Genomic DNA, 12894 nt, shown 5'->3' on the forward strand with positions numbered 1-12894 from the left:
GGTGGAATAAGGATGCCCGCGACGATCTAGGCCCTTTGACTACTGGTGGTGTACGTAGATACAATAGTATGAAGAATCAACAGCATGGCATGTACAATAACAGTAGAGTGATTGGTGCATGTACCAGGAAGGAGGAATTGCGCCTACCTATCCGTACTAACCTTACCTACCTACCTAGGTACCTTCCTTACCTCAAACTGGGTAGGGCAGGAAGAGGAAAGGGCAAGACCAGCCGCCCCGCGGTTGCCCGTATCCGTTGGTGCGCTTTCCTTCCGCTCCTCCCTTTCTCTCCTTCTCTCTCTCTCTCTCTCTCTCTCTCTCTTGCTCTCTCTGTGGTGGGGAAGGAATGCAGGGAAGCGCGGGCAGGGACGGAGGATGCGGGAGGTACTTGGAGTTCCCTCAACGCACAGGCGGCCGCTGCATCTCGACGTGTTGACCATGTATCCCTACGTACTCCACCTCTCTTGGCTCGTCTGTGCTCGCCCGCCCAAGCTTCGATTTCATCTCAAGAACGAATACAACACGGACTTGAGGTCGCAAGGATGGTCGACGGAGACCGAGACGGAGACGCACTGCCCGCAAAGTAAACCCTCTTGTCCAAACAACGCGCAATCACTCTCTCCACCGGCCAGCAGTCACATCTCAGCTTTCTGGCCTGCCGGACTACTCATCATCACATCATGTCATCTTTCTTTTCCGCCCTTATCCTCCATGCCGCTGCTGCACTCATGTTTCTCTTTTTAGCCATTGGACAAGCACCTCGTCCTTGTCCCTTCTCTTCTCTTGCTGACTTCCGTCGGATGAGCGAAACAGATCAAGAGGACATGGTATCCTCAATGTGACCCACCCCTGCTCGACGCCACGCTTATCCTCTTCCTGTCGGACCTGCGTCTGCACAACCAACCCATGCGAACCAGGATCATCGCAACGAGAGGGGGTGGGGTGCACAACCAACGAGGCCATTCCCATTCCCCATTCCCATTCTCGTGCCAACATCCGTCCTATGCATTACCTGCCGCGAAACGCACCATGGCTGCTCTGTACAGATAGGTACTTGACCCTACAATACCACCCTTCCTTAGCTGGCCATTACGGACACCTGGCAAGCTCGGCCTCCTTCCATGTCCCTTTCACATCTCTAGGAAATCGACAGTCCCAGGCGTGTGCGGGGGCTCCTGGAATGCCAACCGCTTCCTGTCCGTCTCGAGTAAGTCAAACACGCCAGCTACAAGTTCACCACGACTACCCTCTAGGGCTTGGGCAGTGGTTCGAGATTAAACCATTGACGGAATCAGCCATGTAGGGCCAAGAGGCTCTGCATTTACGAGGTCGCCATGCTATTGGACCTGGTTGGTTGGTCGTCAAAGCATAAAGTACCTAAAGTAGACCCTTCTAGTGGACATCGGCACCGCCTGCCACAATACACCTTACCTCACCTCGTCCCATTCCGATAGCTAGGTCCCATCTTCACTGGAGCTACTTCCATCCTCGCCCGGGTAGCCACATGAAGCTCAAGTCATCGGCCCCGACCCCAGCTCCAGCTCCAGCTCCATCTCACAGCCAGCCCAAAACCCTAGCCCTGACCCTCGTCACGATCCTCCACACGCCCAGAGGACAGAGGATGATCAGGGCCGAAGCTCGGTGGGGTTAACCGAGTGGGCCAGCGTCGTCTTCGCGCTGGTAGCCTGCTCCCCATTCTCGCCGACGTGTACCGTACAGACTTGTGTGTTGTGTGGTGCTCAAGTCATCATTTCTGAGAAACTATAGTCTCCCACTACAGATACACTCCATGTGCAGATGAGGATCAATGGACACGGACATAACTCCGGCAGCGTCAACAATGGAGAGGTTGCGGTTCCCTTTTTGGCAGGGTCCCGTCCTTGCAACACTGGATCTACGTCTGCACAGCGAACGGTTGCCATCAACTTGCATCGCAATCGTTCATGCTCGCAGCCCGAGATCCGCCGGGGAAGCACGTCGAGCGATCCAGGCCGCGTCTCGCGCCTGTAGTGTCGTGCGCTACGCTACACCTGCTTGTCAGCAATCTGCTCTCCGCAAACTTTGTCCCTCGCAAGCCCGGATGGGCAGGTTCACGATCTTCCCGTCCTCGCGTCGATTCGAGGGGCATGACTGGGAGGAGGGTGTGAATGGAGACGTGCTGGTGGACTTTCCCCTCCACGTCCAGATAACCCCGCAGGATAGCATCATTCCATCACGACATCGACCGGGCCAGCTCTTCTTCAACGACTGGGGGGTGTCCCAGGGCCCTTGTGTTTGCCAACGACAGAATTATGGGTACTTTGACCACAACAACCAAGAAAAGAATGGAATTGGCGGCAGAGGTGCATCTCGAAATAATCCCGGTCCAGGAGGGGAAGTCCACTCGCCGTTCTTGCTTGGCTGCAACCTCAACGCACATTACCATGCAGGTTCGGGAGGCTCGCAACCAACAATGGCGAAGAAAAATTCAACTTGAAGTAGTCGTCAGCAATCCCTCGATCCACACAAGCATACTCGGAGCCGTTGAAGAATTTCATGTCGCGGCAAGGTTGTTTTACCAATTGGAGGAAGCCAGATGAGAGATTCCATGGCAAGATCGTCCAGTCTCGTCCACTAGGCAGCAAAACGACTGGCTTAGTTCATCCTGCCTGCGTTGAAAAGGCAATGCAACCTAAAGCCTTCGTTTCTTGCACTGAATACCACCCCGCCGGAGACGCGATACGGCGCGCCCGCAAAATCCAGAGAAACCAGGAGGCTGTGGCAAACGTCGCTGACTTGCCCTCGAGCCATTGATTCAGCCTATTCGACGATTTTGTCACTAGCTGCAGCCTGCAGGAAAAGAATGTGATGGCGGGATGGGTCACCATGGTAGCCATCGCTGGCCATCCGCACGCTACGTACGTCGAATAGCAGTAGGACCCATCCGTTGACGGAGGACATGGCCAGGTCCTTGCCACCAGCAAATGGGGCCTTGACCCCAGTGACCTGCCCTCCTTCGAGGTACAAGCTCAGTACTCGAGATGTACCTCGCAAGCTAAGATGCAGGGAATCCCCCGGGAGTCGCTGTGCAATGTCTCATTTCGTCTCTTCTCGACACCAAGGTTCTTCCATCACGTCCACGGAGCGTGCAGCAGCCGCGTATGAGCCAATGCCTCACCATCTGTCGGCTAGAGGCTACATAATTAGAAGCAAGAATTGTTGAGATGCTCGGCAAACCGCAATAAGCTTATCGAAACCGGGAAATACCTCACAGATAGGCAAACCGTGGAGCCTGCAATGAATACCTGGACCGATGATTTATTGCCCAGGGCGCGGTATTCAGGTGCTTCGTTTTGCTCGTGGTCTTTGCCGCGCAACAATGGCGTCGGTGTTCGTACAAGGCCCCCACGTACACCACACCCAATGAACTGAGCAACAGTGCTCCTCTGTATCCGATTCACATCTTTTGACAGGAGCCTCATTGCGCAGAAGGCCACGATTCGGAGACCCATGCCGAACCCTCACATCCATTTCACATTCATATCCACAGTTAATTGAAATTTCTCAGTTACTTTTTGGTGACATATGGGGGCCGAAGAAGTTTCAGCCCATTTCTCAGGACCTATGTCAACTCAGTGTTAGCCTCCCGGGATGACGAATTGCTTTATGCTGTGAACGAAAGATCGTCGGCGTGCAATGCCATGGCCCGATCATGGTCCGAGCGAGCCATTATCCCGCCGGGCGGGTTTTACGTCGCGGCTGCGGCGTCCGCCGCTTATTTTCATGAGGGGTTAATTGAAGCAAAACAAACGGGCCGTGGACAGCAACTCTTTCCATCTTGCACCAAGGAACTGGGGTTATTGAAACAAACACACCCCAGAGGAACCCCCCCCCCCCCCTGGAGTCAAGGACCGGCCGAGACCTAGCCGAGCATAGCGGAATTGACGAATGCTGAAGAATTGACAAAAAGGAACTACATGGTTGAAGGCAGAGGGCGGCCCTGCCAGTCCGCAAGGATGGATGAGGGCACGCCCTCTAGTCCTCAGCCAGCCAGGTACTGGCCTAAACCCACTGGTGTGAATCTATCAACCGAGAGATGGCCAAGGCCCACACTGTCCTACCACCCCTCCCCCACTGTTCACTAGGTGGTGGAGTAGTGAGGTTGGGGTGGTCGCCGACGACTTCGAATGACGAAGTCTTGTTTCGTTGCTGCCCTGCCCTGCAAGAGAAAGGAAAGGGGTGCGTGGCTGTACACGGCGAGCTTGCACAGAAGGGTAAGTGATGTCTGGGCGTACATGATGCAGAATTGCTTGCAGCAACAGGTGTAGGGGTGTTGAATGTTGTCCACATTTGGGTGAGGAACGAGAAGCAGGCTTTGGGTGGATCGAGTGTCAGACCAAAAGGAGGGGCAACTAGGGAACATGTGCTGCTGTTCTCGTACTTATCGACTGGAGATGGAACAGATTGCTTGATGAAGCCTGTCACGAGCATTGAAATATCTCGTCTCGTGTACGCCTACCGTATTTGCGACGAGCAGCTCAGACAATAAATGGGGAGACGACATCTTGTGGCTTGTAAATCGCGTGTTGGTGTCACATGCCGAACGGTCCCGCGACCCTACACACCTTTTGCGGGGATGCAAAGCCAACAAAAAAAGCAAAGAGCGTAAGCCCCAACGCCATCGGATAGGGCGAAACTTGAATAAATTACAAGAACGGGGGAAGGGGGGGTAAAGGTCGTCGGGTACATGATGCTACAAGTTGTTTGCGATCTGGCCTTCGTCTACTGCCCGGTACTGCTACATTATGACGAGTTCCCTGGCATAAATAGGTCCATCGGGAAAAGGTCCGGCTCATAGTGCACGGAATCTTCTCTTGCGGGCTATGGCTGGTACGCGACAGTGGTGGTGATGCCTCATCGCCCTGATTTGACGGTACCATAGACTAAGGCAGGGTGATATATGCATGTCTCCGATGTGGCGGCTGCACTTCTCTAGTCGACATGGCGAAGCGGAGGCACGAATACACACACCTTGTGGCTACTGCTGTTTGAACGGAGCATGTACCAAATATCGTGGTTTGTTGGCTCAAAGTTTGGTTCGTTGCGTGTCCGCTGGTAGCACCGGATGGAGATAATAAATAAAGTTTCGTGCCATAACGAATTAGGACAGGAGGTTTGATGGGATTGGTACGAAGTTTGATGGTGGTTGATCGGTTCTTCAATCCCCACGGCGAAAGAAGATCCGTGATGGGGGCTAGATGATTATCTTGTGGGTTGAGCCGCTGTTGATCCGTCACAAGCTTTTGACTTGCATGTTAGTTTTATTCACCAAGTTATCTCTTCAGTTTTTCTTCTTTCGCTCACGTTCTCCAATGGACGAGAGCTTGGCCTTACAGACTAGACTGTGGCCAAGTGGGGATTTGCACAGAGAGCAGGCCGCTCCATTGAGGCTTGCAGATTTTTTTCCTCCTCCTCCTTCTTCCTCGATGCATGGCCTTGGGCCGAGTCGATGACCCAACCTTAACTTCGGCGCGAAGCTTGGCTGATTATGATGGTGGTTGCAGTGCTGCGGTTGGAATAGTTCGCCAACGCCGAACCAAGCAAAATGCCTCAACGCTACAGGCATGTGAAGCCTGGAAGACCTCGCAGCGATAGCCAAGAGCATTCGATATGGAGGACCGGTTATCCCTCCTCCTACCTGACGCCGACATTGTTACATGGGCCTCTCAGCGAGGTGCATGATGGATCGGGTGGCAGACCAGTATCAACCCCTCCCTCCCCCCATACTAAAAAGCCCAGACGGGGAACACCTTCTTGCATATCCTGATCACTCACAGATGTTGACATGGTGGGAACAACACGGCCGAAAGGATGACCGAGGCCACCATTGCGCCGCAGGAGACATGGGTAAGGGCAACGTCCAGGACCACGTCTTCGGACCGCCCGTTGCAGCATACCCCTTACCTTTGCTGCTGCTGCTTTATGCGCGTTGGGAGTCAGCCAGCCAGCCACAGGCTTGGGATTTCCCGACACGACGGGCCGTGTGGCTGGCTGGCTGACTCCCAACGCGCATAAAGCAGCAGCAGCAAAGGTAAGGGGTATGCTGCAACGGGCGGTGGTGAACTCGTGTCTTTCTTCCTCCGCAAATCTAAATCTCAAGTTGAGCGCAGATAGCATAGTGCAGCCCTTCCCCTCCTCCCCTTCACCAACTTGATATGGAATAATATTGGGTAGAGTTTCTTGTAGATTTCTGTGCTATGTGACTGATAACTTTGTCTCGCGTGTAACCATCATGCCATCTTTGACCTCTGGAAGATCCGGAGGTTTTACATCGTCGGATTACTGGCAAACACTTCAAACCTTCATCGTGTGGATTCGTTGGCATGGTATTCAGGCGTTGGCTTGTCAATGGATGGGGTTTCAATGTACATTCATGAACCCACGTTTTGTTGATTGCCAGATATCTCAAATTTGGGAGCAACAAGGGATATTTGTTTCATATCTCTGTTCTCATCGTTGTCATAAGAGCCACAAGAAGACCAGCGCGGCAGAAGGAGAGGTAAAATATGGTGAGGGCCAGGGGACGTAGATCTAATGATTCTGACATCTGTATATCTGTGTAATCACCGTCTATAGAGAAGTCTCCCCAAAGGGTCTCGCAACTTGGAGCGATGGCGGATTGGTTGGCGCTTGCAATCACTGATTCCAGGGGACTGAGTATAACTCTAAAGCAATGATCTCGCTGCCTGCTAAGTCTCCTCATTCTCGCCAGAGGAAGCTATAGTAATGTCGGATAAGCTGATAACTCTCCTTCAGATTTTGTTTCCCATACTGTTGGTTGACCCCATTGCAGAATTTGCCGGCCTTCGTTTGGAGTGACTATCGTGACTGAGCGCGGGCAGATTGCAGAACATCAGTATTCGACTTCAGGGTTCTCCGCCGATGGCAAAATCAACCGTAGATGTCCTTAGTAGCCCAAGAATTCTCTACAATGTCATAATACAGCCGATAGTGCGCCTCGAAAGTTTGTAGAGCGGTTTCCTGCTCTCCACGCCTGCAGAAGGCCTATATCCATGTCCTCTCGGAAGGGCTGCGATAATTTGCTTTAGGCTTGGATGATTTAGGACGTGGCATTCGACGAATAAGATCCTACGGCGGATCGTGTATTAGCTCATTCGACCTCTTGCCATACTTGTACGACTGTGGCATCGTATACTGGGCTCAATACCTCCATGTTTCAAAGAGACGCTTGGGGGGGGGTGTCTATGGCCCGTACTCGCTCGTGGTTCACAGTCCTGCCTTTCAGACATATTGGTGATGAACCACCGAGCTCTGAACTACACCAGACTACTCCGAATTTCAGGTTATTCTGTAAATGAAATATAAGCTGAAGTTGACTCTGGTAGCGGAGGGGCAGGCCCAAGTCTTTTCGTGGTGCATAGTAAGGAGTCCAGGATTCTTCATAGAAGTTACTACGCCGTCAATTGGCTGCCTTGTCGCCTTTTCCGAGGAGAGTCATAGTTAATCTACGTGTTGACAACACTGGTAGATCACACACAGCAAAACTAATTCTGGGGCAGCAAACATGTCTTGGTTCTTTGGGCTCTGAGTTGGACCTGATACCAGGGCCAGTGAACGACAAGTTAAAACTCAACAGCTCACTAGAGCCCAGAGTAAACGCGGCACGCGTTTTAATATTTGATGACCCTAGACGTTATCAAGCATTTAGTAGGACAGTCCAACGCCTCATGAGCCATATCAACCCGCAAGGATTGGCAGGTTCTGGACGTTGAAGTGAACGAGAAAGGTTCTTTTACTAGAAATTTTTGCCATGTAGGCAACTTACAGGTCACTATTAACCTGAAAAGAGAATGAGAGGTTGCTGAAAGCTTTATTTTCAGAATGTGGGTGTTTCTTCAAGATCTAAGGCATGAATAAAAGCTGTTCGATGCCTCCTTAGTCCACCTTCATCAATAGATTTCCAATGTGTGTGTGTCTACACTCTCATTGCGCAACTTGTATATATGCATAATTATAGGTTGCCTTTGCAAGATGGTCGGCCAACTTGAGGTTCCGCTGCTTGTTCTTTTGGCCAAGGTCCGATTTATCGGGTTGGAGATTTGAGAGCGACAGCCTACACAACCACAGATTTGTATAACGAGAGAGTTTCATAGCGTTTCTCGAGAGGTGTTTAGCTTTCACGGCTTTCGGTAAGGCAAGCTAGCCATTCACATCGTTGCTGCGACAAAACAGCCAACCAACCGATCTCGGGTGGCAACAAGGTATTCTTCACTGTCTTTCCCCCAAGCTCCCGAAACTATGAGAAGGCCCCAAGACCTTCTTATATCGTCGCCTTTGGTACCAGTCTGTCTAGTCTGACCTCAGGCCTTGCGAGCCAAGTGTTCTTTGTCTGCTTTGGCGCTCGTCCTACCAGGTTCAGGAGCGTGGCTCTAGTGGTCATCTGTGTGGCATCGAGCATTTTGTTCATGGGGAATGAAACATTGCAACATTCCAAGCATACCACCAGGTCTCTCGGTTGCTAATGTGATTGGCAGCGAAGGCGCCACATGGTTTACTCGGCTAACACAAATATTATGTGCGAAAGCTTGTGTTTTGTATGTCATGTTATGGCGTGCCGTCGTATGGGTCAGCTTATAGCAAAGGAGCTCGACCGCGGCCGCTTGATGGTTCTGAACCCGGGCTAAGGAGCGACTGTCTAGATGAAGACTTTGGAACTCTAGGGTGATAGGGAGGATGTGGTTCCTAAACATACATTTATCCTTCTATTGCGCAAAGGATTCGAGTACACCCGCCCGTCCAGAGTTCGCATGTCTAACGGGGGCTCAGGACGGAGCAGATCCTCCGCTGCCCGCGATTCACGGGCACGTGGCAGCATCCTCGCCGCGCTGGAAACATCATAGAATAAGGTGAGCCAGCCTCGCAACCCGCAACAGACCGCACCAGAGGAGTGAGAGTGAGTCACTATCCGGAGGGGGCTCCGAAAACAAGCTGCAGATGACAGCTGGGGAGTCAGCCGCAGCATCTTGGGGCGGGCTTCGAAATAAACAATGAACCCTGACGGATGCAGCGTCGCCATGCCTCTAGGCACCACGTCATCGAAGTGCCCGAATGTCACAGCTAGCCGAAAGTTCGGGCAGTTTTTCAAGGCCCGAGGGTTGGTTGGTTGGTTGGGGGGGGGCGTCGTACGGACGATGTGCGCTGTACGATGTGCTTGGGAAACGACAACGGGGAGGGTAGGAAAGGGCGTGTGAGGCAACAGCTATGGAGCTGAAAGAGTAAAAGGAGATGCGGCCATGCCTGCAAACCTGTCTGCCTACCTGGATGTAGGTCTTTGTCCATGCCTAAAAGAGCATCGAGACCACCGCATCTGCCACAGAAACTCGTGGTCGCGCCTAGAAAGTCTCTGTCTCCACATGACAGCAGTTCCCAAGGACGCCAAATAATCATATGCCGCGATCCTAATCGGAGATCGACAAGCTAAGGGTTGGTACGGAAGGGCGTTGGCATAGAAGATGGGCGAACGAAGACATGGGAAGAAGAATTACAGGAAAATTACAAAGTGAACGGGGGAGGGGCAAGGACATGAAAACGTCCATTCCAACCAGTACAAGCTCGCAGCAACGCAGATCTTTCCCAAGGACCAAGAAGCAGCGCATAAAGAATCTTTGCAGTGCCGGTCAAGAGCGTCGCTTTGGGTCAAAGGGCCGTGGGAGAAAACGTCCTTGTGGGGACACCATGCGTTGCGGCCTCTCTCACCACGTTTGCGGACGTGATGGAGCACTTTCGCTTTGATCCAGAACTTTGGCACTATGGAAAAAGTTCCGCTTCAGAAGAGGCGGTGCCAACTATCGTGTGGCTTGCCATGTCTCGTGGGCTGGTTGTTGGCACAGGAAATCAATCACCCAGAGAGAGTCACAGAGCAACAGTTGATTGCGGTTGATTTTCCACGAGAATCTTTGTACTTAGGAGAAAAGGACAGTAGATTCTCCTCGCTGGAAGGAATCCATTAAACTACATGGCTCATAATATAGGTAAGATGCTAAAGAAAAGTCGTAAAGTAAAGATGGTGTCCTCCGTACATGCGGACAAAGGAGGGATAACGAAGAAGAATGATGGGAGAAAAAGACAAACGGCCCACACAATCGCTGCCCCTATGTATCTCCGCAGGATGATGGACGACCAAGCATACAGAATGCCGCATTCGTGGACCCAGAAAGGAGTAGAAAGACGAGAGAAAGAAGCAAGAAAGGAACAGGAAAGTCATAAATCGTGAACAAAAAGCATCGCGCGTGTTAGACTTTTCCACCAAGATATAGGATGTTTTCTTTGACCGCATCCGTCAACTCCCCTTGTCCCGTATACACGTAGGCTACTGTGTTGGCCCAGACCTCGGGATGGGGCAGTGGCAGATCGATAACGTCGCCCGTGGTGATGTGTCCAGAGACAATGAGAGCTGCCAACACCGGGAGTGAGGACCTTGCGTATTGGAGATCTGTGGGTGGGTTGGGGGTTAGCTTGTCTGCCTGGGGAGGAGAATGGCCAGTCTGGGAGCTAAGGCCAAAAAGGCCCAAGTCCGCAAACGTCAAGAGCGGGATAAACCTTGGTGAGACATTACTTACGAATTGGCATGGTGGTGGCGCCGCGCGACGGGCCTCGGGAATCTCCAGATTTCAACCCACGACTGTAAGGAAGAGGGCTATGCACCGCGCTGCTTGACCTCCGTCGTGCCGCGCTCGGCCGAGGAGACATGGGTTTTGGCAATGGCAAGGCTGCCAAGGAAGGTCGCCTCCTCTGGTCGGCCGGAGAAGAGCTTGGCAACGGGCCTGAGACGGTGGACCGCAGCTGCTCAATGTCGAAGGTGCGCTGGATGAGAAATGGCTTGCGTTCCAGAGCCCGAGGGCGCACGCGAGCTCGAATAGCGGTGTGGTTGGATGGAACCGTAGGCGTAGGCGGCATATTCGGGGACGAGGAATCGTCGGCTGAGTTATCCGAGTTGGTGCTGGCATCGGATTGTCGCCGGAGAGATACTGCCTGGACAAAAACATCAGAGGTTTTGGCATCGCCCAGATAGACGTGGCCCCATGCTCGTAGCTGTTCGAGATGGAGTCGTTTCTCGGCGTCTTTGGATCTGGCAAAGTAACCGGCACCTGCAACAGATTGTCGACGTTGCGACTCTTCGCCCAGACCGGCAAGGAGCATAGATCGATTTTCCGCTGCGAGTGTTTGCCTGCGGCCGCTGGCCATGCGTGGCGAGACAGGAGTTGCTGAAAGTGGTGGTCCTGGACGGCGTGGGCTTATAGGCGCGGCCGAATACCGTCTGGCACCACCGGCTGAGTGCTCTGCGAGAGGCGACAAAGGTCTCGGCCGAGATGTAGACCTTGGCGGACTGAGGTCGGCATGCTGTGCTTGTCGGAGTCTATGGCCGAGGCGGTCGACCATGGCCCGCTCGTGCTGTCTCATGGATCCATCGTTTGAGGGGAATACGGGAGCAGGCAAGCTTTTGGGCGAACGAGGGGAGGGGCTGTAATAGGAACTGGGGGCAGGTCTGCCTGATGAGCGAGGGAAGCCGCCGAGATTATACTGAGAGCTCCACAGAGGATGAAGGCCGGGGCGAGGGAGATTTTCAACGGGAGTGGTCATGATGTCCGCCGTGATGAAGATGGAACACCACACAAGCTTCTGATGGATTCCAAGGGTTTATTGCGAATGAAGAGGTCAGATCAAACTTGGAGTAACAACGAATCGACCCAGGGATCGGGATGTGCAACCGAGATAAGGATGTTGATGGAAGCGAGAGTCTGCAGCCCTGCAAGGATATCTTAAGGGAGACAGCTTCCTTATGTCTGGGAGGGGGGTGGAGGGACAAGAGGGTAATTAATATCGAGATGGACGACCTTGTCGTCTTTCTACCTGTCGGGCCCCGCCCGCTTCCTTTCTTCGCGCCAGAGGAAGAGAAAAATAAAAGATACTTGCGCCCATTGCCGGGATCGGGAAATGAAAGGATTGGTAGTCCTTCTCAAAGGACAGAAAGACAGCCAAGATACGAACGAAAGAGACATACTGACAGAGACAGGGTGTGTAAAGAACGGCCACGGCCGCTGTCCCTCCTTTGGTCCCCAGCGCCGATGGGAGGGTAGTGAGAATGCAGTCGTCCACTTTCATGCGACAATGGGCGGTTGCGGCCAAGAACCAACAGCCATTGCCCTCTCACTGCACGCGAGAACAAAGGAGGCAGAGTTAGCGGCGTGCGTGTTGTCGGAGCAAACCCATGGGTCACGGTGGGCTTGAACTTGAATTTCTGGGATATGGGCACAGGGGGGAACAAAGAAAGGTGGCTTATCTCGACCTTGATTCGCCATGTTTCTGACGAGGCACTCGCCCATCATTCCTGCTGCCTTTGCCACGAGTCTTGGAATACCCCAGTCTGGGTTTTGACGCACATTCTCATCTGCCTTTTCTCTCTCTCTGACCGACAGGTTGAGTTCGGGCCGGGGCTGACAGCAAGCAAGACAAGACAACCACCAGCCAACCCTGTGAGGGCTGGCGTTGGTGGGCTGCACTTGCATTTACACTCGCGCTTGTCGCACTTGGCATGGCTGTATCCGTCGAGATATGTGTAGGCTGCAGCTCTTCTGGAGCTGTCTTCAGTTGCCGCAGTGAGGCCGAAGGCAAAATGTGGAGGCGGGACATCAACGGCGTCGCTGTCTTGGACGGGTGCGTCCGCGATGGCAAAATGGGAAACGTGACTGCAACGGATTTCTGATGGATTCCTAAATGATTTGTGTTGTGTGTGGGTACCGAACATCGGCGACATACGGGAAGATTGCTGGATTGATGTACCTGTACTCCCCGGCAACTTGAAGTTTGTGGCGAGTCTGCCTTTTGCGTTGGGTT

The 12894-nt window shown here is 52.9% G+C and overlaps 1 protein-coding gene across 1 annotated transcript; it reads right to left on the reverse strand.

Moving 5' to 3' along the window:
- Window positions 1-10292: 10292 nt before the first annotated feature.
- EsH8_VII_000817 (uncharacterized protein) lies at window positions 10293-11640 on the reverse strand (the record flags this gene model as incomplete). The annotated part of the gene is made up of 2 exons (XM_083270950.1): window positions 10293-10492; window positions 10620-11640. The coding sequence occupies 2 exons, from the start codon at window positions 11638-11640 to the stop codon at window positions 10293-10295; spliced, it is 1221 nt and encodes a 406-aa protein (XP_083128507.1).
- Window positions 11641-12894: the final 1254 nt, after the last annotated feature.

This window comes from Colletotrichum jinshuiense, chromosome 7 (genome assembly GCF_051148585.1).
Source record: "Colletotrichum jinshuiense chromosome 7, complete sequence".
Lineage (NCBI taxonomy): Eukaryota > Fungi > Ascomycota > Sordariomycetes > Glomerellales > Glomerellaceae > Colletotrichum > Colletotrichum jinshuiense.